Below are 26,007 nucleotides of genomic sequence, written 5' to 3' on the forward strand. Positions count from 1 at the left end.
CCGGGCCCCCTGGAGTCGGGGTGCAGGGCAGGGTGGCTGGGGTCACTGAGAGGAGTCCCTTCCTACTGCAGGAGTGCCCCACAGGCCTGGTGGACGAAGACACGTTCAAACTCATTTACTCACAGTTCTTCCCTCAGGGAGGTGAGTCCAAGGCCCACGGTTCCTCCCGAAGTCCCTGCTTCCCTATGGCTGCCCCACAAAGTGTGGGCTTCCCTTTTGTAGGGAGGGGACCCTCAGCCCCCCCACATCCTCCCCACCATTCCTTGCCTGGTGCTGCCTCCATCCAGTAGGAAGGGGGCACTCCAGCCCAGGACACAGTGGGAATGCCCAGTGGAGCAGCCTGGGGTTGGGACATGGGCGGCCGGGCGTCCTGGACACTCCCAGCCTCGCACTTGGTCTCCCTAGATGCCACCACCTACGCACACTTCCTCTTCAACGCCTTCGACGCCGATGGGAACGGGGCCATCCGCTTTGAGGTAGGTCCCTGTCAACCCCTCCCACATCCCCGGCTCCTGCATCTCCCAGACGTGGTACCACCCCCTCGGGGCCGTCCAGAGGCTCAGACGTGACCCTGGTGTCAGCGGCCCAGTGGGTCACCCAGGAAACACATGGACTCCGCGTGGCTGGCCCTGGGCCTGATTGAAGTCGGGGTAATTCGAGTTTGCTGTCTGGCCATCCTATTCTCAGCCTTTCCTTCCAGCCCTGCCAAGCCACGGTGCACTGAGGTGGTAGTGACCCAATGGAAATTTGCATTTGAAAAGGGAGCGAGCTTTAACTAGAGGTCTGCGCCCAGAATTTACCCCTTTGCCCCCAAACAGGCAGAGCATCCCTGCCTGAACAGGCTTGGGGATCATGCCAGCCACAGTGTGAGGCAGGCTTGTGCTCCCCACCACTGGGAAAGCAGCCCCCTGCCCCCAGGAGGGCCCTGCCTGGGCTCTGAGCAGGCAGCATGTGGGCCCCACCGACACCCGGCCACACAGCATCAGTTGAGAGAGGCCCCAACCGCGGAGCCCAGGCCCCTAAAAATAGCTGCAGGCAAAAAGCTGAAACCTCTTTGGAGAGGAAAACCTTGCTGAGAGCCGGGCTTAATCAATAACCACCCAGCTCGGCTTCCAAGGCCAAGGGCAGCTGACCGGAAAGTGAGAGAGAAAGCCCCTGCACCGGCCGGGGTAATAGCCCGAGATTCCGCTCAGCTTCCCTTTATGCTCGCATCCATCCAGCCTGGCTCGCTGACATCGGGCCGGGCGGGGCGGCCCAAGGGCATCGCCAGCTCTGTGACCACAGGGGCCCCACCCTCCCTGGACCACACTTGTAATGTGCCTGTGAACTCACAGTGTTTTCAGCTTTTCTGTTTTCAGTTCTGCCTGCACATGGTAAAATTACAGTCGGTCCAAAGGAGTCAACAGGGAAAACTCACTGTCCTCCCTGGCCCCAGCCCAGCCTCCACCGTGACCAGGTCCTCGCGTGTCCTGGGAGAGGCAACCTGAGGCTCCTGGGAGGGAAGTGCCAGAAGCAGTTGGGTGGCCCGCCCAGCCAGGGCTTTGATGAGGGCTTCTCTTGTTCAGGGGTCGGATGACCAGACCGCGTAGCACGGCCCTGGCACGGTACCGGGTGTCAGGACGGTCTCTGGCAAGCTCCTGTGGCCGCTGCTCTCACCGTGGTCCCTTTGAAGCGGTCGATGGTGGGTCTTGCTGGGGGCACTGCAGTCGCTGAGTTGGGGGTGCTGGTGCTGATCCCCTTCTGCTCGGCACCTTAGAAGGTTGTGCATCTCTGGCATGAAATTAATTCCTCAGGTTCCTTCCAGGGAAGTTTATTTACTGTGACGACCTTCTTCCTTGTTCACCTTCAGGATCTTGATATCAGAGCTCTGCTCTAGGAAGCTTTTTTGGGGTGTACCTCTCAGGGACCTTCCACTGGGCAGGGCCTATTCCTGGGTGCACCACAGTGGGGACCCCTGTGGTCAGGAAGGATCTGGAGGGGATGGGGCGAGGGGACACTCAGCCCACCTCGCCGCTTCAGACCAAACGTCTCAACACGCCCGTGAAACCGAAAGTCAGGGGCCTTCCTTGGTGGTCCAGTGGTTAAGCATCCACCTTCCAATGCAAGAGACGTGGGTTCGATCCCTGGTCAGGAAACTCAGATCTCACATGCTGTGGGGCAACTAGGACCCAATGCAGCCAAAAATGAAAATAAATACATGAATATTTTATTTTTTTTATTTTTTGAATATTTTAAAACAAAACAAAGAACCCAGAAAGTCAGATCTGCTTATCAATATTTACAACGATTCAAATCCTTTTTGTATATTCTTGAGATAAGACACATGTTAAGTAGAGTTTACTGATATGGTAGCTATGACAAACCTAGACAGCATCTTAAAAAGCAGAGACAAAAAAAAGCAGAGACATCACTTTATGGATAAAGGTCTGTATAGTCAAAGCTATGGTTTTTCCCAGTAGTCATGTGCAGAAGTGAGAGCTGGACCATAAAAAAGGCTGAGCAGGGAAGAATTGATGCTTTGGAACTGTGGTGCTGGAGAAGACTCTTGGGAATCCCTTGGACAGCAAGGAGATTAAACCAGTCCATCCTAAAGGAAATCAACCCCGAATGTTCATTGGAAGGACTCATTGGAAGGACTGATGCTGAAGCTGAAGCTCCAGTCCTTTGGCCACTTGATGCAAAGAGCTGACTCACTGATGCTGAGAAAAATTGAGGGCAAGAAGAGAAGGGTGAGACAGAGGATGAGATGGTTGGATGGCATCACCGTCTCAATGGACAAGAGTTTGAGCAATATCCAGGAGGTAGTGAAGGACAGGGAAGCCTGGCGTGCTGCAGTTCGTGGGGTCGAAAAGTCGAACCTGACGTAGAGATAACAGCGACTGCAAAGTTGACGTGAACAGCCTTCTCTTGCACTGGGAAAATGAACTGATGTTTGAAATGGTGTTAAAATATTTTTTAATTAAAAGAACACTCTGGAAAGTACTAAATACCTGTAACTTACAAACACCCACTTTTGACGTAGTAAGTATACCTTAATCTCATGTGCGCTTCATGGGATTATATAGACTTTGTGGCCGTGCTGGGTCTTCACTGCTGCACAGACTTTTCTCTAGTTGTGGCGAGCAGGGGATACTCTGTACCTGCAGCCCACAGGCTTCTCATTGCAGAGGCTTCACTTGTTTCAGAGCGCGGGCCCTAGGCTCCTGGGCTTCAGTAGTGGTTGCAGATGGGCTCGCTAGTTGTGGTTCCTGGGCTCTAAAGCATAGGCGCAGCAGTTGTGTGCATGGGCTTAGCTGCTCCTTGGCCTGTGGGGTCTTCCTGGCAGGGACTGAACCCACGTATGTCACACTGGCAGGTGGATTCTTTACCACTGAGCTACCAAGGAAGCCCAGATTTCTTATCCTTTGTTAAAATATGTACACTCAGTGGACAAGTAATATCAAAGTATGTATATGCTATTTAAATATATATATCTAAATCTCAAAAAAAATGAAACAAAAATAACACCATTTCTCCTTTCCTATATCTTCATTTTCTTCACTTATACACACACAAGACCTTCAGGCTCCAGTAGACTTATAGGGCGTGCTTTGGAAAAACAGCAATTACCACCTGCAGACACACCTCCTCTGTTTTAGCTGCCTGTCACTATCTGTCTCCTTGTTGCCTAATAGTATCCTTTTATTGCTGCTTCTCAGCTGCCCAGTTTAGATGCTGTCCCTTGGCTCTGCAGGAGTGAGGAGGTGGGTCTCCCACACACACACCCCTTGCCCATCCCCTGGCTTTCCAGAACTATGCAATTCAGATTGGATAAGCACTCTTGGTTTTCCCCGAATGTGAATTTGTTTCCCAGCTGAGCCTGTCAGTGAACTGTGATTACGTTTCCCTTGCCCACACAGATTTTTCTTTTGCCTACAGTTAACAGTCATTTGGCTGGTGTCTGGCATCACCAACTCGATGAATGTGAGTTTGAGCAAGCTCTGGGAATTGGTGATGGACAGGGAAGCCTGGTGTCCTTGGGGTCGCAAAGATTCGGACACGATTGAGTGACTGAACTGAACTGTGACCTTACCAGTAATTCACCCTTGACTCTTTTGCAATCGTCTCAATGAACATCTGCCTAGCCTCTGACCAGCTCCGTCATCCTGGTGCTGATGGTCCTCTGTGGACCTCTTCCCCTCTCTCCTGGGTTGGGTCTCCTGGTTCTGGACTCCTTCGTCTTCTTCCTTGCTTTTCTTTCTCTGCAAAAGCTCGGGAGGTGCTGCGCTCATTTGCTCCGGTCGTGTCTGAAGCACAGCTGTGACCCCGTGGACTGTAGCCCATCAGGCTCCTCTGTCCGTGGGATTTCCCAGGCCAGAATACTGAAGTGAGTTCCCATGCCCTCCTCCAGGGGATTTTCCTGATCAAACCCTCCTCTCCTGGATTGCAGGCAGATTCTTTACCGCTGAGCCACCAGAGAAGCTCCTTTCAAAAGCATATCTTTCAGGAATTTCCTACAAAAGACTACACCGGAGGTCATTTCTGAGCCTTTAGACACCTGCAAGTACCTTTGTTCTGTCCTTCCTCTTTTTGTTTGTTAAATTTATTTATTTGGCCCATTGGGTCTCAGTTGTGGGCACGTGGGATTTTTCCACTGTGGCACGTGGGCTTAGTTGCTCTGCAGCATATAGGATCCTAGTTCCCTGACCCTGGATTGAACCTGTGTCCCCAGCATTGCAGGGCGGAGACTTAACCTCTGGACCACCAGGGGGGTGATTCTGTTCCCACTCTTGTTTGACCTGTTGTATGGAACCAGAGCTCTGGTAGACGCTGTTTCCTACTGATGCCTGACCCTGTGGACAGGACCTGATTTTGTGATTGCTGTAGTTTCGGTTTGGCTTTGTTTTTCTCTCTGGAAGCTCACAGGATCCTGTCATTGCACCCATTTTCTGAGATGGCTTGTGATAGTCCAGCCACACCTTGGGCTGTTTGCCTTCATTGTTAGGTCCTTGGCAGGACCTGGACAATCACAGCCTTCCCCTTTATCCCCTCTTGGACACACCCCCTCCATTTCCTCAGCCTCTTCCAGGAACTTCTGCTGGTCGAGTTTCAGTCCCTCTGGAGTGGACCGCTCATTATCCACTTTTCTCTTCTCTTTTCCAGTTTGGCCTTTTCAGGCTGCTTTATGGAAGATTCCACGTGCTTTTCAAACCCTTCTTCCGAGTCTGTCATTTTGTTTTCTCATTTTTAATTCCCAAGAGCTCTTTCTTGTTCCCAGTGCTGACTTAAAAAAAATGTACAACCTGAGTTGTTGTTAAGTCTCCAAGTCATATCCGACTCTTGGCAACCCCATGGACTGTAGCCCGCCAGGCTCCTCTGTCCATGGAATTCGCTAGGCAAGAATACTAGAGTGGGTTGCCCTTTCCTTCACCTGGGTATCTTCCCAACCCAGGGCTCGAACACACATCTCCTGTATTGGCAGGCACTGAGTCATGGGCTTCTCATAAAAAAAAAATAAACTACAACCTGAGAGTTGTGAGTTAAGTTTCATTTGGGAACAAAAATGAGGACTATAGCCAGGGAAGCAGCATTTCAGATAACCCTGAAATACTGCTCCAAGGAGGTAGGAGATGTTGTTGTTCAGTCACCCAGTGTCCGACTCTTTGTGACCCCATGGACTGCAGCATGCCAGGCCTCCCTGTCCCTCACCATCTCCCGGAATTTGCCCAAGTTTGTGTTCATTGCATCAGTGAGGCTCTCCAGCCATCTCATCCTCTGACGCCCTCTTCTCATCCTGCCCTTGATCTTTTCCAGCATCAGGGACTTTTCCAAAGAGTTGTCTGTTCACATCAGATGACTAAAACACTGGAGTTTCAGCTTCAGCATCAGTCCTTCCACTGAACATTCAGGGTTAATCTCCGTTAAGATTGATGGTTTGATGTTCCTTGCTGTTCAAGGGACTTTCAGGAGTCTTCTCCAGCACCACAGTTCAAAAGCATTGATTCTTTGGTGCTCTGCTTTCTTTACGGTCCAGCTCTCACAACTGTACATGACCACTGGGAAGACCATGGCCTTGACTATACTGACTATCGGCAGAGTCATGTCTCTGCTTTTCAACACACTATGTTTGTCATCATTTTCCTGCCAAGAAGCAATCGTCTTCTGATTTCATGGCTGCAGTCACCGTCCATGGTGATTTTGGAGCCCAACAAGAGGAAATCTGTCACTACTTCCACCTTTTCCCCCTCTATTTGCTGTGTAGTAATGGGGCCGGATGCCATGATCTTTATTTTTAAAAATTATTCAGTCTTAAGCTGGCTGTTTTACTCTCCCGCTTCACCCTCATCAAGAGGCTCTTTAGTTTCTCTTCGCTTTCTGCCATTAGAGTGGTATAATCTGCATATCTGAATTGTTGAGGTTTCTGATGTAGGTCAGTATATATGTGATTTTGGTGAAGGGGGAGTACATGCAATCAAGCACATATTTTTTTTGCAGAAGGCTTCTGATAGTCATGGGCTTCCCTGGTGGCTCAGATGGTAAAGAATCTGCCTGCAATGCAGGATACCCAGGTTCTATCCCCGGCTTGGAAATATCCCTGGAGAAGGGAATGGCTACCCACTCCAGTATTCTTGCCTGGGAAATCCCGTGGACAGAGGAGCCTGGCAGGCTACAGTCCTTGGGGCTGCAAAGAATCGGACACAACTGAGTAACTAACACTTTGACTTTCTGCTAGTCACAAGGAGCAGTCACCATGAAAGGATTTTAGTGCTTTTCTAGACATAAGGAGATACAAGAGTCAGACTTATAAAACTGGCTCCCGAAAATACACCTAACTGTCTGAAGACCTGTCCTGCCAGTTTTTCCCAGAGCACAGAGTGCCTCATTTCTGCTCTCCACCCTGAACTCCTTTCAGGGGGTGTTGGAAGTCAGCAGCTGCAGTAGCACATGACTTAATCTTTGTAAAGATGGGTGGCAAGTGCCCGTTTGTAGTTGACATCAAGTGTTCCTTTTTAATAGCATCCTATTCTTATTGTTGTTATTCGGTCACCGAGTCATGTCCTACTCTTTTGAGACCCCATGGATTGTAGCCCACCAGGCCTCTCTACTGGAGGGGGTTGCCATTTCCTCCTACAGGGGGTCTTCCTGACACAGGGATCAAACCCGCATCTCCTGGGTTGCAGGCAGCTTCTTTACCACTGAGCCACCAGGGAAGCCAGGTTATTGTAAGGATGCCAGATTTCTAATCTCTGAATCTAATAGTTTCTGTGAAAAAAAAAAAATTTTTTTTTTTGGTTCTGGAATAATTTTTATTTCTTCAAAACTGCTTTTCTCAGTTTTCCTTAGTCTTTGTTTCTCATGATACAGGCTTCCTGTGATCCAGAAAATCTAAAAGTTGAATGAGGGACTTCCCTGTTGGTCCAGCGGTTAGGGCTTGACACTTCCACTGCTAGGGCCCAGGTTTGACCTCTGGTTGGGGAAACTAAGATCCCACAAGGATGTGGTGCAGCCAAAAATAAACATTAAAATCTGAGTGGGGCCCTTGGAGCAGGGCCCTGTCCCTTCAGTCTGCTGTCCCCGACTTCCCACCTTCAAGACAGCCCCTCTCAGCTCCCCTTCTTTAGGAGCAGCCTGGGAGACCCTGTGGGGCAGGAAGGGCTTTATCTTCGAACCTTCTGGAAGTGACAGGAAAGAACTGCTTTCCGTCAAGTGTTCTAACAAAACAGTTGAAGTTTCCACACAAAGCCATCTGAATGTTCGTATCTTGTCACATTAGTGATAATCTGTCCCATCTCAGACGTGGCCATGCACGGGTACAGGAGGACCCCAGAGCTGTTGGTTTAGTCTTTCAGGTGTGGTTCTTCAAGCACTCTGGCATGCAGACACTCGATAAAGTGAACAGAGAGCCCTCTTCATGAAAGGAGCACCCTCAGGCCTCCTCTGTCAGTGGCAATGCGCTAAACGGGTCTCACACACCAAACGCTTAGGAATTCCCTGGCGCCCAGTGGTTAGACCTCCACGCTTTAAGTGCCGAGGGCCTCAGTTTGATACCTGGTCAGGGAACTAAGATCTCAAAGCTTCGCAAAAAAACAAAAGTCATACATTTGAACGTCTTTTATTTGAGACGAACAGTACCAGCCACCATGCCATCCCCAGCACACACACACACACACACACACTCACACACACACTCACACTCACTCACACACACACACACTCACATACACACACACACACTCTCTCTCACACACACTCACTCACACACACACTCACTCACATGCACTCACACACACTCTCACACACACACACACACACACACTCACACACACACAGTCACACACACTCACACACTCTCACACTCACTCACACTCACCCACACACTCACACACACACACACACTCACACTGTACTCACCTGATGGGCACCAGCCCCCCGGTCTGTGACGGAGGCGCCTCACCTACACAGATGTGCACTTCAGTGGGAGCCACACAGCAAACTGGAAATAGAACCCGCCACCCTTTCTCCACAGGACTTCGTGGTTGGTCTCTCCATCCTGCTGCGAGGAACAGTCCATGAGAAGCTCAAGTGGGCCTTTAACCTCTACGACATTAACAAGGATGGCTACATCACCAAAGAGGTACAGGAGTGTCTGGGGAGCTGAGGGTAGCCTGTCTGCCCGCTCCACACCCCTAACCTCTTTCCTCGTCTCTCTCACTGCCCTCATTTCCTGTTTCCTCTCCCTGTCCAAGGACAGAGCACCCAGCCCGCTGTTGGAGGGGACAGCGGCCTGGAGCTCTCCTCCTCTCCCAGGCTCTCGGGCCTGGATACCTGGGTGTGCGGAGTGTGGAGCTTGTGTGCCCCTCACCACACATCCCCATCCCCTTCAACAAGGTCCCCGGTCACTGTTTCTTACGGCGAGGGCGTGTGGGAGACCCGCGTGGAGAAGCTGGAGGCAGGGGTCAGGGAGCTGGCCTTGGTTCCCAGCTATCAAGGGAGGGCAGTGTGGTCCCTTAAGGAAGGGTGTCAGCGGGCCCACAGTCCAGTTTCGTTTGGCCCAAACACTCTTTCATTTGTGTTAACAATAGTTGCTATTCATATACAAAAAAAAAGTTTTTCATATACAAAAAAGAGTGTTTGGCTGGAACACTCTTTTCGTATATGGAATAGTTACTTTTCATATAGTGTCAAACTCTAGAGCTTGCACATAAAAACCTATCTCCAGATGCCCTGGAGAGTCAGAAGCTTGCGCTGGGCGGACCGGATGGGGGTGAGCCTATCTCTCTTGGCTCCTACAGCCTCACCCTCTCACCCACCTGGCAGCCAGGCTCATGCCAGCCCCTCCGCCCTCCCCTCACTCCCCCGCAGGAGATGCTGGCCATCATGAAGTCCATCTATGACATGATGGGCCGCCACACCTACCCTATTCTGCGAGAGGACGCGCCGCTGGAGCACGTGGAGAGGTTCTTCCAGGTGAGCGCGCAGGGAAGGGGCCGCCAGGAGAGGAAGGAAGGGGCTTTCACCCTCGGGGCCCGCTGCTCCCCTCTGTGAGCCTTCCTGCTCCCACGGGAGGTGCAACTTCCCTCCCCCGTCTGGCTGACTGAATGAATTACAAGCATCCCTTTGCCCCCCATCTGCTGAACCTCATCTCAGAGCGGTCAGGCTCATGGATTCCCAGTCAGCCAATACCCCCGGCAAGAGCTTCTCCCACCCCCTGCTGCCCCATCTCCACCAGGGACTTCTCTTCGAGGGGAGGGGGTCGGGGTCACTAGGGGGACTGAGGCTCCATCTCCCACTTCCTGAGGGCCCTCAGCCGCTCCACCTCCCCAGCTGCCTGTCAGGGAGGTGAGGGGGTCCATGAGCATGAGGGTGCATTCTGGGAGGTGTGAGCCCGGGAACGCTGCTGGGAGGTGGCTGAGGTTGGGGGCGGTCTGGGGAGACACCAGAGTGGCTGGCGTGCGGTGTAGGTGGAGGAAAGGGCGCTTTATGTGGCCTGGATCCCCAGGAGGGGCCCAAGGGGACGGGCTGGGGTGGAGGGCGCATGCCTACCCACCCACCCACTGCCATGTCCTCAGGCCTGGGGCAGGGAGCGGCCCCAGCGGGACACAGCCTCACTGAGGGCATGGCTTGAGTTGCAGAAAATGGACCGGAATCAGGATGGGGTGGTGACCATCGACGAGTTCCTGGAGACCTGTCAGAAGGTAGGCAGCATCAAGGCTCGGGAACCCCTGGGTCCCGCCCCTGCCAGTGCCCTCCTCAGCTCAGACTTCCGACATCCTCTTGCACTGTTTCACCGGAGCCCATCAGAGGGGACAGACGTGGGGCCCTGAGGACCAGGTCATGCTGTGGGAAGGAGCCTGGAGTCCCCCCTACCCCGGCCTTGCGGCTGACCGTCCTCTGCAGAGCGCTTTCAGGGGGCAGGACGCTGGGCCTCCACCTGCCTCCCTCCCCCCGGTTACCCTGGCCTGCACCTGGGTGGGTGGCGGTTGTCCATCAGTGGTTAACAGCTCCCAGACGGACTGGCTGTCAGACGCTGGAGCTGGAGACAGGCTCTGCGTCACCGGCTTGTTCTTCGTCCAATAAGACGGGCAGGGTTCCTGGAAGGTCTCAGGTGCCTAATGAGACTTTGAGCACGGTGAGGCTGGATATGGGCCCCACCCGCCCAGGGCTGACCAGGCCTCTCGTCCTCTCTCCCCACGCAGGACGAGAACATCATGAGTTCCATGCAGCTGTTTGAGAACGTCATCTAGGACTTGTGCGTGGGGAAGGTGGAGGGGTTGCTGAGTGGCTGTCGCCACCTCTGCCCCCAAAGAAACCTCAGTCCTGCCAGGAGCAACCTCCATGAGAAACTTTTTTCTAATATATTTGCACAAAGTGAATAGTTTGCTCCACACACACACACAAACACACCCCCCCCACACACACACCCTTCATCTGGGCTGGCAGGTGGGGGGATAGAGGTGAGAAAAGGACTGGCTGGGAGCTGAGTCCGGGGCATGAGAGCCACACAGCTCCCAGCACCCGCCCCCCAGGCCTCTGGGTGGACAGCTGAAAGAGAGGCGTCTTCAGGCCGCCAGCCACTGGGTCATCTACAGGTGAGGGTCCAGCCTCCACAGCTAAGGCCCCAGCCCTGTGAGCCCACTTGCCCGCCCCTCCCTTCTGCCGCCCTTCTTTCCCCCTACACTCACAGGCCCCGGGGGCTGCTCTGACCCGCTTGTCCCCCAGCCACTCCCTGCCCACCAACGACCCTTCCAGAATGGCCCTCAGCTCAGGACCCCAGAGGGCAGCGCAGGGTCAAGGGAATTCAGACCAGGAAAGAGGTGGCACTTAGAGCCTGCTGCTTCCTGGAACCGCTCTCCTGGGTGTCAGGACACCCGCCGTCCACTGAGCTGGTGTGAGCCCCAGTGGGGACGCACCAGCGGGCACTGCTCTCCCCCACCCAGTAAGGGGGCTTCCAGCCTGGGCGCTGGGTTTCTTGGTGGGAATCTGACGGGACCTCTCTGCCAATGCTGCCTCCCTCGCCCCAGCTGGCTCAGTGAGGGCCCAGCAGGAGTCGCTGCCTGCAGCCCTCAGGTACCCAGGTCATCATTCAGGGGTCCTGAGAAGAGGTCCCAGGGCTCAGGGCCTGGCAGCCAGGGAGCCCAGGGGAGCCAAGCAGGCCTGGGAAGGGGCTTTTCTCTCCTGTGGGCGCCCAGCTCCCTTGACCCCCCCCCCCCAGCTTGGATGAGCCTCCCTCTTCGTGGTCAGGGTCCTGGAGCCATGTGGCCGCCCCTCCGCACACAGGCTCACCCCAGCCCCATGCACAAAGCACAGAAGCTCAGGCTGCAGCCCCCGAGGGGAGCCCAGACAGTCTGCTTTTCAGGGCCAGGCCTCCCGGTGGGCTGAGGCTCGAGCCCCACCGGCCGGCATCAAGAGGCCGCCGGGGTTCTGGGGGAGTCGTTCTGTGCCTCCGAGCGGTGTGTGACTCCCCGAGCCCAGCCCAGCTCACTAACATTCAAAAGCACAAACCCCTGGGATTCTGCTTGGCCAGGTCCTGCCCTGAGGACCGAGGCGCCCCCGCTAGGGGGCACGGGGCAGAGGGGCAGGTCAGCAGAAGCCCGCGGGAGCGGGGCTGCGCCCCCAAGCCCAGGCCGCCCGGGAGGGGCGCAGCCTCGGGCTCACGGCCAGTCCCAGGAACGTCCGATCATACATTCCATCGGCTACAGCCCCCGTCTGTGCCCGGGCCTGGCCTCAAGATGAGCGGGGACCTGGGAGGAAGGACGGAGCGGCGGAGGCCGTGGAGATGGGCTGGCTGGGAGATGGGACCCCTGGGCACCACACATGGGCGGCCCCCCTTGGAGTTGCACTGACACCCCACCTCCAGTCTGAATGGGGCTCCCTCCCCCTCCCCGGGGAGGGGGGCATCAGCGTTCCCTGGCTCAGGGATCTCCCCGCCCCCACCCCTGGCCCTCAGCCCAGCCCTCCCCGCCGTGGCTTTGCTTCTGAGGGCCCGAGGCCAAAGCAGAGGGTCACGGCCACCACGCTCCGCCCTCCCCACCTTGGCCTTGGGCCAGACGGGCTGCACATGCCCCTGGAGGGGTCTGCCTCCCATGCTGGGACGCGGGCTGGCCGCATGTCTGCATGGCAGAAGTGTCTCCCTTGGGCACGGTGGAGGAGGGTGGTGCCTGTTCTCAGCGCCCACCAGTATTCAGTCCTGTATATTTTAATAAAATAAACTTGACAAAGGAGAGCGATTCTTGCTGGCTTTATCCTGACTCTTGTCCAGCCTCTCCCATCCCTGCTGCTGTTAGCCAAGGCTGCTGCCCAGAGATGAGCTGGTAAATGTTTAACATTCCCTGAATTGTCCAAGATCCCAGTGTACGGCCCCTGAAAGCAGAGTCAGGAAGAAGGGCCCACGGCTGGGAAGCCTCTGTGAGAAGCTCCAGCCCTCCAGCCTGTATACAGAGCTGTGAGGCAGGGTAACTCCTTGAGGTGCCATTGTGTTTCGTTCCCAGGTTTTTTTTTTTCCAGTTCTAAGAAGTCATTTCCGCATATCCCCTTGGCTAGAGGGTGCAGGTCACAGGCCAGAAGCAGAATTTGCCTGAAGACATCTTCCTTTCTTGGTTGTAGTTTCAAAAATCTAAATTCAGTGCAGATTATGCCAGGGGAAGGGCAATGAGAAGCTTCCGGGGAGGAGAAGTGAAAGAAGTCAAAAATGCAAGTGTGAGTTGCTCAGTTGTGTCTGACTCTGCAACCCCACAGACCATAGCCCACCAGGCTGCTCTGTCCATGGGATTCTCCAGGCAAGAATACTGGAGTGGGTTGCCATTCGCTTCTCCAGGGATCAAAGCCAGGTCTCCTGCGTTGGAGGCAGATTCTTGACTGTCTGAGCCACCAGGGAAGCCCCGACTCAGGGATGGCGGTTCTGAACATCTGGCAGCGCTTCAAGGGCCAGACCCCAAGCCATGTGACGTCACCTCCACTGTGAACACAGACCTAATCCTCCATGAGTCACCAGATGTGGCTGATGGGAATCTCATCAATAACCAGGAGGACTGACAGCAGGAGCCCCGTTCTACCACCAGACACACTGCAGGCTGCAGGCTCCCGGACTGCCAGGGTCCCGACGCAATCCAGGCAGGGAGCCCTGACCTTGCTGCCTGGGATGGGTTGTCTTGCAGTTCCATGGGCTGGTCCCTGCACTGAGGGCACCTGCCCTGGCCACAGCCTTCTGGGCACGGATGGGGAAGCTGGCTTAAAGGTGTTACGACAACCCTCAGCCATCGAAGAGCGGAGCCCGCGCTTGGACTCAGGCAGGAGGCTCCAGGCTGGGTGTAAGCACTGAAGTGCCCACTCCATGATCGGCCACAGAGCTCAGTGAGGTGGGCCATGTCTCTAAGGCCCGTGTCTCTAAAGCACGGGGCCCACGCTTTGCTTCTGGGGCTTTTTATTTTATCTTAAGCCTGTCAGTTTACCTGGGTGAGCCGCAGTTGCCTTATCTGTAAAATGAGCAGAAAAACAATCCTCTGGAACTTCCCTGGTGGCCCAGTGGTTAAGACTTTGCCTTCCAGTGCAGGAGACACAGGAGACTCGGGTTCAATCCCTGGGTCGGGAAGATCCCCTGGAGAAGGAAATGGCAACCTGCTCCAGTCTTCATGACTGGAGAGTCCCATGGATGGAGGAGCCTGGGGTCGCAGACAGTTGTACACAGCTGAGCCCACACACGCAGTCATAAACGTGAGCGTCCTTCTTGTCCTACCGAGTTTTCATGCACTTTTTCCCCTTTCTATTGGAGGGTGACTCATACCAATAAACCACCAGAGGAAGGACAGACATTTCAGAAGTTTCCAGGGGCTGCAAATGAATCTGTGACGGTCCCCAGTTTCCCTGGGAACCCCAAGGCCCATTTAGGAGTCAGCCAGCTAAGGACGGGCAGGCAGGCAGAGCCATCAGTGTGCCCCACCCTCCTGCCACCACTCACCGCGTGGCCATGCTGCCCCACCCAGGCTCCCGAGCCAGCACTTAGCATCCCATGTCCCTGCTTGACTCACAAGCCTTTATAGAATGGGATGGGAAAAGGGCCACAGGCATTGAGTAAGGCACCCATACTCTTCCTCCACCCAGCTCTGCAGCACAACCTTCCAGGGCAATGCCAGTCTGTGATTTAGAAGATCTGTGGTTCCTCTTCCTCTTCCATCTGTGGTTCCTGTTCCTCTTCCATCTGTGGTTTTGTGTGTGAATGCGTTTACTTGCTCAGTTGTGCCCGACACTTTGCGACCCCATGGATTGCAGCCCCCCAGGCTCCTTTGTCCATGGGATTCTCCAGGCAAGAATACTGGAGGGAGTTGCCATTTCCTTCTCCCAGTGATCTTCCCAACCCAGGGACTGAAACCAAGTCTCCTGCATTGGCAAGCAGATCCTTTACCACTGAGCCAAGTCCTTCTCTGTCCATTTCTTCAGTAGCTGTCGAGTCTGACTCTTTGCGACCCCATGGAGTGCAGCACACCAGGCTTCCCTGTCCTTCACCAACTCCTGGAACTTGCTCAAACTCATGTCCATTGAGTTGGTGATGCCATCCAACCATATCCTCTGTCGCCCCGTTCCCCTGCTTCTGTCCATCACCTCTGGTTCCAAGTGCTATGCTTTCAATCTACCACCAGGGGGCGGCAGCACCACACCTGCCTCTTCACTCATTTCCTGCCCTCAGGGCCCCCTGGGAAGCTTCTTGGAAGGGAAGCTACTTGTCATTTCTTTTAAGATCCTGAAGACATTTCATATCCCAGCCTTTCTCCACTGGGTGCTGGGAGTAAGACATACTATCGACTCTATTTTGTTAACTAGGACACACAACTCTCATGAGACTGCATAACTGTTACCACACAGAGCTGACTTCATTCCAACCCAAAGCACATACCGTATAGGTTTGGATTACTCAGGCTAACTTAACCTACTAGGCTTCCCCCTCCCCTTTTCTCTCCTTCTCTCTCTCCCTTTTTCTTTTCTTTCTTTCTTTTCTTTTTTTTTTTGGCTGCCCTGCATGAAGGATCTTAGTTCCCCAACTAGGGATCAAACCCATGCCCCCTGCAATGGAAATGCAGAGTCTTAACCACTGGGCCAGCCAAGGAAGTCCCAAGGCTTCTGAAATCCTGAAAAGTAGCTTGAAGAGCCCACTCAGGCCCTTCCCAGGGGAGGTCTAGAAGGCTGAACAGGAGACCGCACTGCAGGAGAAACGCCTGGGCTGCCTGAGACCCCAAGGGGGGAGGCCTGTGCCTTGCGTCTGTTTGGGTGGGATTCCTGCCCACCAGGCAAGGGCGTCCCTGTGACCTGCCCTGCTCCTTCCAAGTTCCAAGTTCCCAGGTCTGCACAAAAGGAGGCATCATTCTCCCTCTAGTAACACCATCCACACACCGGGTGTGGGCCGTGTTGTCAGGAGACCACAGTGGACAAGCCACAGGCTTTGCCTTGGGAAACTCGAGTCTGTGGGGTCACCAAAGGCAGTGATTCGGGCCATGAGGGCAGCTATAGGCTGGGGACCAAGCTTGCCGCAGAGGACTGCAGGGGGCTGGGGCCTCCCACAGAGCTGTGGATAAAACAAGAGGAAACAGGTTCCAGGTGAGCAGTTGAGGAGCCCGCCACAGAGTAGCGGGGCATCCCCGACCGCGCAGCAGTAAAAAATCCACCCGCAGTGCAGGAGCCGCAGGAGACACGGGCTCAACCCCTGGGTCGGGAAGATCCCCTGAGGAGAGAATGGCAACCCACACCAGTATTCTTGAAGGAGAATCCCATGGACAGAGGAGCCTGGTGGGGTTGCAAAGAGTTGGACTTGACTGAGCAACTGAGCATGCACTCATCAGAGTGGTATTCGGGCCGTCTGCTCACAGTGCTTGGAAGCCTCTATCCCCTTGTCTGTCCATCTTCCATCATGAACACAGCTCAGACTGGAGCCGTGCCACTGAGTCAGGAGGACTCTGAGACTTCATACCGGCGCTCCCTGGGCCAGGCTTTGTCATCCTAACGTGGTCCCTGTTCTTTTCACTGCTCCCATCAGATTTCTCCACCTCAGGCAAGCCCCCAAGGCCATAGACACAGCTTCCAGCCCTCCGGCTGACCCACAGGGGCCCTGGCCCTTCAGGTGAGGGAGCAGCAGGGCCCGGCCAGCTCTGATGTCACGTGATCGGCTCAGATCACACGGACTTTGTCTGAAGCCGCTGGGTGCACAGAGAAAGTACAGACTCGAGCTGCCTGCAGGATGAGCTTTTCAGGGTTCAGAAATTGGAGAGGAGAGTGGGGTATAGGTGGGCCCCAGTGCATCGGGAGTGGTGCTTGTGGGCCGGAGCGGAAGCCATCGTGGCCAAGATGAGGGGGCCTGGGAGAAACCTCTTAGCTCGTGGCCAGAGCTTAGCCTGTGCTTCCCTAGAGGCTCAGTGGGTAAAGAATCTGCCTGCAATGCAGGAGACAGGGGTATGATCCCTGGGTCTGGAAGATACCCTGGAGAAGGGAACGGCTACTCACTCCAGTATTCTTGCCTGGGAAATCCCATGGACAGAGGAGCCTTGCGGGCTTCAGTCCACATCGGGTCACAAGAGCTGGACATGACTTAGTGATAAACCAGAGCTGAGAGGTCCCAGAGGAGGGACAGTGTAAGGGGAGTGGGCCGGGCAGGAAGGCCCAGTCAGACCCTAGAAGATATTCAGGGCCTCTCAAGCACAGCCCTCTCTCGGGTGCTGATGACACCAGTCAGGGCTCCACCCAACCTAAAACCGTCCCCTTGACAGCTGCCCTGACTAGGGAGGGCTGCCAGTCTTAGAACTGGGCTCCCTGCCAACTGCTATGTGCCCTTTTTTTTTTTTTTTTTGGCCTAGCCGTGTGGCATGTGGGATCTTAATTCCCTGACCAGGGATCGAACCCATGTCCCCAGCATGGGAAGCATGGAGTCTTAGCCACTGGACCACCCGGGAAGTCTCACTGTATGCCTCTGTATTCTGTCTGTTCCTCCAGCAGGAAAGCCCAGCTTCCCTCTAACTCACCTGCCACCGCCCCACCTGCCTTTGCTGTTATTACAGCTCGTCCTGGGCACAGGGTTCACCTCTCTTGAACCCCTGTGGATGCAGGACCTATGTCTGCCCATCCATCCCTCTCCGTTCCCCTGGCAAGAAAAGGCCTCTGGGAACTTCTCTCCTGCTGATGTGGGTGTCTGGGGTCAGTGAAGAAGACCAGCTGGTTGGACATCAGTCTTCAGCCTCCGCAGACCCTCCCTCTTCTCCTGGGATGCCCCTCAGTCTTGCCTGGGGACCCCTCCTCCCCTCTCTGTCTGTGCAGTCCTGGGGTTCACCCGACCTCCAAGGCCAGCCCAAGACAGGGGGTGCATTACCTACCCCCACAACTCTGGGGCAGGAGTGGGGGGCACCCCTTCCCAGGGAAAGCTGACACGGTCCCGGGAAACCTCTGCTGCCGGAATGCTTGGGAAAGACACTGTTCCCTCACTAAGGCTGGGAGATGAGCCCTAGCGCCCTGGCTCCCACTGTTAGGAGCTGTGGGAACGAAGGCACGCAGAAGGGAGGGGTGAAGAGACAGAAGACAGGATTGCAGGGTTAGGGGGACGGGTCAGCCCTTGAGCTCAAAATCAAACTGCACCTTAAGCAAGTGCCCCCCTCAGTCTCTAGACCCTTCACTCATAAGAGCCACAGACAAGCTCCACCCTCCCCACAAAGCCAGTTTAAAAAAAAAAAAGTGGGTTGACAGGCACTTTCAGCTGAAAATTCTCCATCGCTACAGCCCCTAATGTCAGGCTCAGCTGTGGGCGGTGAAGGTGCTTTCCAAACTCCAGTGGGCCCGGAGGGAGGAGGGGGCCCGGGGCCAACATGCCCAGCACTGTCTCCCCTGCCAGCCTGTGGGCGACCTTGCAAGCGTTTAGCCCTGGAGCCCCACCCAGCATTGGCACTGCGGGAGGCACAGAGGGTGGGGATCAGTCAGTAAAACCGCTGCAAAAAAAAAAAAAAAGTAAAACCGCTGCATCTAGCAGCACAGGGGAAGGAGGCCATGGCCGAGAGCCCGGGGCTGGGGGGCCGGGCGGGGCGGCAGGTCTCAGGCCCCAAGCCTGCAGGGTCAGGGGCCAGCTCTTCCAGCACCAGGGTCAAAGTCTCTTTGAAACACTTCTGCTGGCCAGTGGCCTAGGGCATCTTGGCCGGCTTGAGCAACACTCTCCTAACCCCAAGACAACTTCTCAAAAGATAACACTCCTTCTTGATCTTGTTGTTTAGTCGCTAAGTCATGTCCCCACTCTTTGTGACCCCATGGACTGCAGCATACCAGGCTTCCATGTTCTTCACCATCTCCCAGATCTTGCTCAAACTCATGTCGATTGAGTCAGTGATGCCATCCAACCATCGCATCCTCCCTTGCCCCCTTCTCTTCCTGCCCTCAATCTTTCCCAGCATCAGGGGCCCTTCCAATGAGTCGGTTCTTCACATCAGGTGGCCAAAGCATCAGTTTTTCCAATGAATATTCAGGACTGATTTCCTTTAGGATGGACTGGTTAGATCTCCTTGCTGTCCAAGGGACTCTCAAAAGTCTTCTCCAGAACCACAGTTCGAAAGCATCAATTTTTGATCTTGTAAGGGGCCACAATGACACTTAGGTCTGGACTGTGTAAACTGTCAATAACATATCATTTAATGTTCAGCCCTCCGGCTCAAAAAGCTTGCGTAACTGTGCCTTGCCTTCTAATGAGTGGAATGGTTCTCAGAACTTTCTGAGGAGCTGTTCCCAGGTTATAATTCTCCATTTGGCATGAATAAAGCTTTGCATTTTCTTTCTTAGCTGGGCTGATGAATGTTTTCATTAACACGCATGATGTAACCAGCAGGATATCCGCCCGCCCGAGGGCCCCCTGGAGTCTACCCAGAATGGGAACCAGCACAGCCCATCGATCCCCGCCAGCTTCTCAGTACTCTTCAGGTGTTCCCATGAGTTCTCCTGATATATGGATTTCATTGTTTGAGTGAGAATCCTGAACATTTTGACCTGCTTCACTCAAGATTTGGAGACTTAAGGGATACCAGTACATTTCTTCTGCAGGACCTAGGGTGTTTGGGTAAGATGCCCAGAGAAACACAGGTGGCTGGATTTTTGTTAAAACTGACTTAAATTGCACACAAAAAATGAGTTGATATAAAGTCTGAACAAAACTTTTGCTAGTGAAAGAAGAAGCTGAATTATTCAACTCTGAAGAATAAGGGAGACCCAGTATAGTCAAGTAAACGCTGCTCACCCAGGGACGAGACAGAGGCTGGTGACCCAGCGTTCTGAACAGCCACGATAGTTTCAGGCTGTCAAGGTGTCATTGAAGTAAGCCACAGGGGCTCTGCCCGCATCCTAGCCCAGCCAAGGCTCTGAGCCTCTGCGAAGGGCTGTGGGGGAGGGTTCTTTTCCCCTTAGGGTTTAAGTAGATGAATAATGAAATCTAAGCTGAGATCTGGGCTTCCCAAGTGGCTCAGTGGTAAAGAATCCACTAGGAGACACAGTTTTGCTCCCTGGGTTGGGAAGATCCCCTGGAATAGGAATTGGCAACCCACTCCAGTATTCTAGCCTGGAAAATTCCATGGAGCCTGGCAGCTACAGTCCGTGGAGTCGAAAAGAGTTGGACACAATGGAGCACATACACAGGAGCGGAGGTTTACGCAGCTCAAGCTGCGCGCGATGGCCAGTGACGGGAACTCAGCGCGCTGATGACTTCTCGCCCACCTGGTAAGCGGGATTTGATTTTAAAACGTGAAGCCAGAGGGAGGGGGAATGAGGCTAGCGATGGGGAGGTGTATGCACTGGTCTACACCGGGAAGAGGCGGCTTTTCCGAGGGAGTGGGGAAACACCCCGTGTTTACCCGGTTTTGGTCCTTAATGTCTGGTCTCGGCCACCAGCAGGTGGTCACTTAGTATGTAGCAACATCAACACATGGGCTTACTTGGTAGCTCAGCTTAAAGAATCTGCCTGCAATGCAGGAGACCCTGGTTCAATTCCTGGGTCGGGAAGATCCCCTGGAGAAGGGAATGGCAATCCACTCCAGTATTCCTGGGCTTTCCTGGTGGCTTAGACAGTGAACAATCTGCCTGCAATGTGGGAGACCTGGGTTCAATCCCTGAGTTGGAAAGATCCCCTGGATTAGGGCATGGCAACCCACTCCAGTATTCTTGCCTGGAGAATCCATCCCATGGACAGAGGGGCCTGGTGGGCTACAGTCCATGCAGTCCCAAAGATTCGGACACGACTGAGTGATTAAGCACAGCACGGCACAAAATCAAAAATAATGAGACTTGAGCGCTGCTGGAGGTCAGATTCATCACCATCTTGGTTGCTGCTGGTTTCATCTGGATTTTTGTTTCTTTGTATCTATCTTCCTTTCTTATCTCTGGACTCTAAAGATTTACTTTAGGGACTTCTCTGGTAGTCTAGTGGCCAAGGCTCTGAGCCTCCGATGCAGGGGGCCTGGGTTCAATATCTGGCCAGGAAATGCGATCCTACATGCCGCAACTAAGACCCGGCACAGCCAAATAAATAAATATTTTTCAAAATATTTACATGAACTCCTGCTAAAGGCAGGGGTTGGCAGGTGTGAGCAAATACCTGGAGCAGCTCTGGCAACAATAGGCCATGGCATGCCATGGGAAACAGTCGAGCTGAAGGGTACCTCCTTGGGGAGCTAGGCTCAGAAGCAACACCTGCACTGCCCTCAGAAAGCTGTTCAGATCATAACTCTTATCCGAATTAGGCCACAGAATTAATATTGGGAAACTGCCTCAAAGGGCAGACAGCTCCTGTGTAAACCACCACCTCTGGGAATGACCACTGGGTTTATATATGCAAATACTTGCAAGTACTTAGTTGGGAACTACAGGAAACTGGGCCCTAAAATTGCCAATTGTTTTGGGCACCCCAAAACAATTTTGAGCTCACAGTTAAAGCCAGCAGTCTTCTGGATCTGTGCCTGCAGGGTCTACTGGAAACAGCAGTGGTACGTGTTTTTCATTTTTCTAAAATTAGGTTTTCTGTGTGTGAGTGCGTGTGTCCGACTCTGCGACCCCGTGGACAGTGGCCCACCAAGCTTCTCTGTCCATGGGATTTCCTAGGCAAGAATACTGGAGTGGGTTTCGAGGACAAATATTTTAGGGCTAGCTCCTTGGATCCTTTGAAGTGGAGAAATATCTAAATTGGTACAATTTTTTAGAGAGCTCTCCTCTTAAACTATTGTACCTTTTCTTTTGGCACCTTTTAAAATTGGTATTCAGAAGCCCGAAAAGCCTTCAAAATTCCCAAATAGCCTCATTGAAAGGTTTCTGTAGGAGGCTAATGAAAAAGCAATGATCTAAAAGGTACTTAAAACTTTATCTGGGGCTTCCCTGATGGCTCAGTGGTAAAGAATCTGCCTGCAACGCAGGAGATGCGGGTTTGATTCCTGGGTCAGGAAGATCCCCTGGAGAAGGAAATGGCATTCACTCCAGTATTCTTGCCTGGGAAATCACATGGACAGAGGAGCCTGGTGGGCTACAGTCCACGGGGTCGCAAAAAGTCAGACACGACTTAGCAACTAAACAACAACAACAAATCTATCTACTGCTCCCCTCTGTCTTTCTTTATTAGAGCACTCATTCTGGTCATCTTCAATCTGAATTGCCTTTCCACTCAGAAGACACTATTAAATGATGACCTTTAGAAATGGAACCACCTGAGGCTGTAGGCAAGGCTCTTCAGATCAAAGGCCAAACTGAGGACCATAGTTAAAGAAATTCTTAAACTCAGGGAGGATCCTGAAAAGTGTTTGTAAATGGATTACCAAAACGAGAGGTCACTGATCTGAATAAACTGACTATATGTGATGTTTGGAGCCTGATAGGAATTTTGTGGGGAGTAGGGAAGGCTTTTCCCTTAAGCTAAATGTGGGAAAGTAAAACATCCCAACATAGGTGAATTTGCTGTCATTGAGGCAGCCATAAACTCTGGGAGTTGGTGATGGACAGGGAGGCCTGGCATGCTGCAGTCCATGGGGTCACAAAGAGTCAGAAATGACTGAACTGAACTGAGGCAGCCATACATGCTTCCACTGCAGGGGGCACGGGTTTGATCCCTTGCCAGGGAACTAAGATCCCACATGCTGCATGGCATGGCCAAAAAGAAATAAAATTTCATAATTAAAAAAAGAAATAAAAACAACTGTCCTTGTTTTACAAGTTCAGTCTTTATAGAACAAGAGGTGCGGCTCTAGAAATAATCCAAAGCCCACCACTCACTGCATCACAGTGAGGGAAGAAATTCTATGAGAACGTGTATGTTTCCAGAGGTTATAAAATATATTCACAAGCGCCAACCAGGAAATCCTCATATGATATATAGTTCACCATTACTTCTTGGTATCTTACTAGAGATTAAGGTTAAGAATTATAATGTATGTAACTAAAATTACTAAAATAATCCGGGAAACATCTCTATATGCAAGGAAAATGGGAAGTGCATTTTCAGTGGAAGGAGGGTGTAAGGAATGGAAAGGCATTTTCTTCTGAGATGCTGATCCCAGGTTACAGTCCTCAGTTTGGCTCAAATAAAAATTTCCATCTCTTTCTTAGATTGACTGATTATCTTTTCTTTGATAGATGAGTAGGAGTGAGTCAGGTAAAGGGCTGTGGGGGTGGGGAGCACTCCTGCCCAGAATTAGGGGCTAGATGGATGGGGCCAGAGCCTAGAAGCATGGGCCTTGTCACATTAATTTTTCATTTTCCCAGTGCATGTAAAAGTTGCTACATTGTAGTCTAGTAAGTGTGCAATAGCATTATGTCTAGAAAAACAATGTGCGTGTTCAGTTGCTCAGTCGTGTCTGACTCTTTTGTGACTTCATGGACTACAGCCCGCCCAGCTCTTCTGTTCATGGGATTCTCCAGGCAAGAATCCTGGAGTGGGTTGCCATTTCCTTCTCCAGAGGATCTTCCCAGTCCCGGGATCAAACTCAGATCTCCTGTGTCTCCTGCACTGGCAGGCAGATTCTTTTTACCACTGAGCCACCTGGGAAGCCCTATAAAAACAATGCACATATATTAGTTAATAAATACTTCCTTTTTATTGACACATGGGATTCCATGGTATGGATGGACCGCATTGTGTCTAACCCACTGTAAAACATTTTGTTTGTTTCCATGTTTTTAGCTACTACAAATAACACTTCTGTGAATAATCATGTATGGGCATAAGTGCCCACCGCACAGCTGCTGGGCCACACTGTAAGTGCCTCTTTAGTTTCTTTAAGAAATAGTCAATTTTCTAGATTGGCTCTAATATTTTACATTCCTGCCAACAATGTATAAGAGATCCAGTTATCTACATCCTCTCCAGCTTGTGAGATCGTCACTATTTTTTATTTTAGCGGTTCTAATAATTTTGCAGTGCCATCTCGTGCTGGCCTCGGTGTAAACCCCTTTATCTCCAGTGATGCCGAATATCTTTCATGTGGTCATGGGCCATCGAATAGCTTCTTCAGTGAAACATCTCTTTACGTCATTTACCCATTTTCTAATTATATCGGCCTCATCTCTGTTGATTTTTTTTAGATTTTTTAAAATACATTTAGTTTATTTTTTAGCTGGGCTGGGTCTTCATTGCCGCAAATGCACTTCCTCTAGTCGCAGCGAGCTGGGGCTACCCTTCCTTGCGGTGTGCAGGCTTCTCACTGCAGGGACTTCTCCTGCTGCTGACCACAGGCTCTAGGCCTGTGTCTTCAGTAGCTGCAGCACATGGGCTCAATGGTTGAGGCTCACCTCTAGAGCTCTCAGTAGCTGTGGCACACGCCGAGGCATGTGGGTTCTTCCTGAACCAGGGATCAAACCTGTGTCCTTTATGTTGCCAAGTAGATTCTTAATGACTGGACCACTAGGGAAGCCTCTCTCTGTTGACTTTTGAGCATTCTTTGTATATCCTAGGTCTGAGTCCTTTGTCAGATATGTAGTTTGCAAATCTTTTTTCCCAATTTGTTCCTTGTTCTTTCATACTTGTAGCATCCTTTTGCAGAGCAGAAGCTTTTGAGCCCACTTCATCAATCTTTTTCTTTTCTTTTATTATGTGTTTGGTGGAATGTCTATGAAACTTTCACCAAGGTTATTGAATTACCCTTGCATTCTTGGATAAGGCCCATTTCAGTTCAGTTCAGTTCAGTCGCTCAGTCATGTCCAATTCTTTGTGACCCCATGAATTGCAGCACACCAGGCCTCCCTGTCCATCACCAACTCCCGGAGTCTACCCAAACCCATCTCCATCGAGTCGGTGATGCCATCCAGCCATCTCATCCTCTGTCATCCCCTTCTCCTCCTGCCCCCAATCCCTCCCAGCATCAGGGTCTTTTCCAATGAGTCAACTCTTTGCATGAGGTGGCCAAAGTATTGGAGTTTCAGCTTCAACATCAGTCCTTCCAATGAACACCCAGGACTGATCTCCTTTAGGAGAGACTGGTTGGATCTTTTTGCAGTCCAAGGGACTCTCAAGAGTCTTAGTCATGGCAAATGGGCTTCCCTTGTGGCTCAGCTGGTAAAGAATCTGCCTGCAATGTGGGAGACCTAGGTTCGATCCTGGGTTTGGAAGATCCCCTGGAGAAGGACATGGCAACCCATCCCCGTATTCTTGCCTGGAGAATTCCAAGGACAGAGAAGTCTGGTGGGCTATAGTCCATGGGGTCACAAAGAGTCAGACATGGTTAAAGAGGCTTAACACACACCCCCAGGAGGAGCTAAGCTTACTGATTTGAGAATTTTCTTTACTAAAATAAGAATTTAGAGCTATACATTTCCTTCCGAGTACTGTCTTAGCAGAGTCCCACAAATTTTGATATGTTATTTTTCATTTTCATTAAGTCAGCCTCCATGACACTCAAGGATCTTTGTTACTGAGCATAGTTGGAACTCCAGCTCCTCACATGGCCTCCACTGTGGAGGGTGACCCTGTTACTACCCAGCAGGGAGCACAGTTCAGGCTCCCCACCTGCCCTTCTCTGACCCACCCTGCTCACCGCTCTGACATGGGGGAACGGTTGAGGCACTTCACTACAGGCTGGCAAGGGTGAAAATCTAGGCTTCCTACTCCGCCTTTGCTAGTGGGCATGGGGGCCACAACAGTTATTGTCTAAATTTTCTGTTTTGCAAGACTGTCCCTTTCTGGGTCCTTTGACTAAAGACAGCAGGATTTTCTTGGGGCATTTTGTGTCTGCACCTGTTGGCATTTCCAGTTGCCAGCTTTTTCAGCAACGCCTGTCCAGATATATGAGAAAAAAGAGCCCAGAGAATTCACTGCCGTGTCTCCTCATGGCTATGCAGACCCCATGCCAGCCTGCCTGCTCATCTTTTTTCAGTCTTATGATTGCTTTGTGTAGGTTTTTAGTTGTATTTAACAGGAGGAATAAAGACAAATGCTTCTCCATTTTTCTGGACACAGAAGTCCTCTGGCTGCTTTTAAATTTTTCTGTTTATCTCTAATATGGACTAACTTGCTTATGCTATGCCATGATGTCATTTTCCTCATGTGTCTTG

The 26,007-nt window shown here is 52.3% G+C and overlaps 1 protein-coding gene across 4 annotated transcripts in view; it reads left to right on the top strand.

Annotated features, from left to right (window-relative positions):
- Positions 1–12,705, top strand: part of KCNIP3 (potassium voltage-gated channel interacting protein 3) — a 91,677-nt gene extending 78,972 nt beyond the window's left edge. For 2 of the 4 annotated variants that reach the window (XM_043467775.1, XM_043467779.1), the window contains 6 exons: positions 72–141; positions 406–476; positions 8,507–8,614; positions 9,343–9,447; positions 10,050–10,175; positions 10,677–12,705. In XM_043467775.1, the coding sequence (XP_043323710.1) occupies positions 72–141; positions 406–476; positions 8,507–8,614; positions 9,343–9,447; positions 10,050–10,175; positions 10,677–10,724 (528 nt within the window). In that variant the 3' untranslated portion in view covers positions 10,725–12,705. The remainder of the gene's footprint in view (positions 1–71; positions 142–405; positions 477–8,506; positions 8,615–9,342; positions 9,448–10,049; positions 10,176–10,676) is intronic. The other 2 variants (XM_043467776.1, XM_043467780.1) reach the window with 1 other exon arrangement.
- The last annotated feature ends 13,302 nt before the right edge of the window (positions 12,706–26,007 follow it).

This window comes from Cervus canadensis, chromosome 5 (assembly GCF_019320065.1).
Source record: "Cervus canadensis isolate Bull #8, Minnesota chromosome 5, ASM1932006v1, whole genome shotgun sequence".
NCBI lineage: Eukaryota > Metazoa > Chordata > Mammalia > Artiodactyla > Cervidae > Cervus > Cervus canadensis.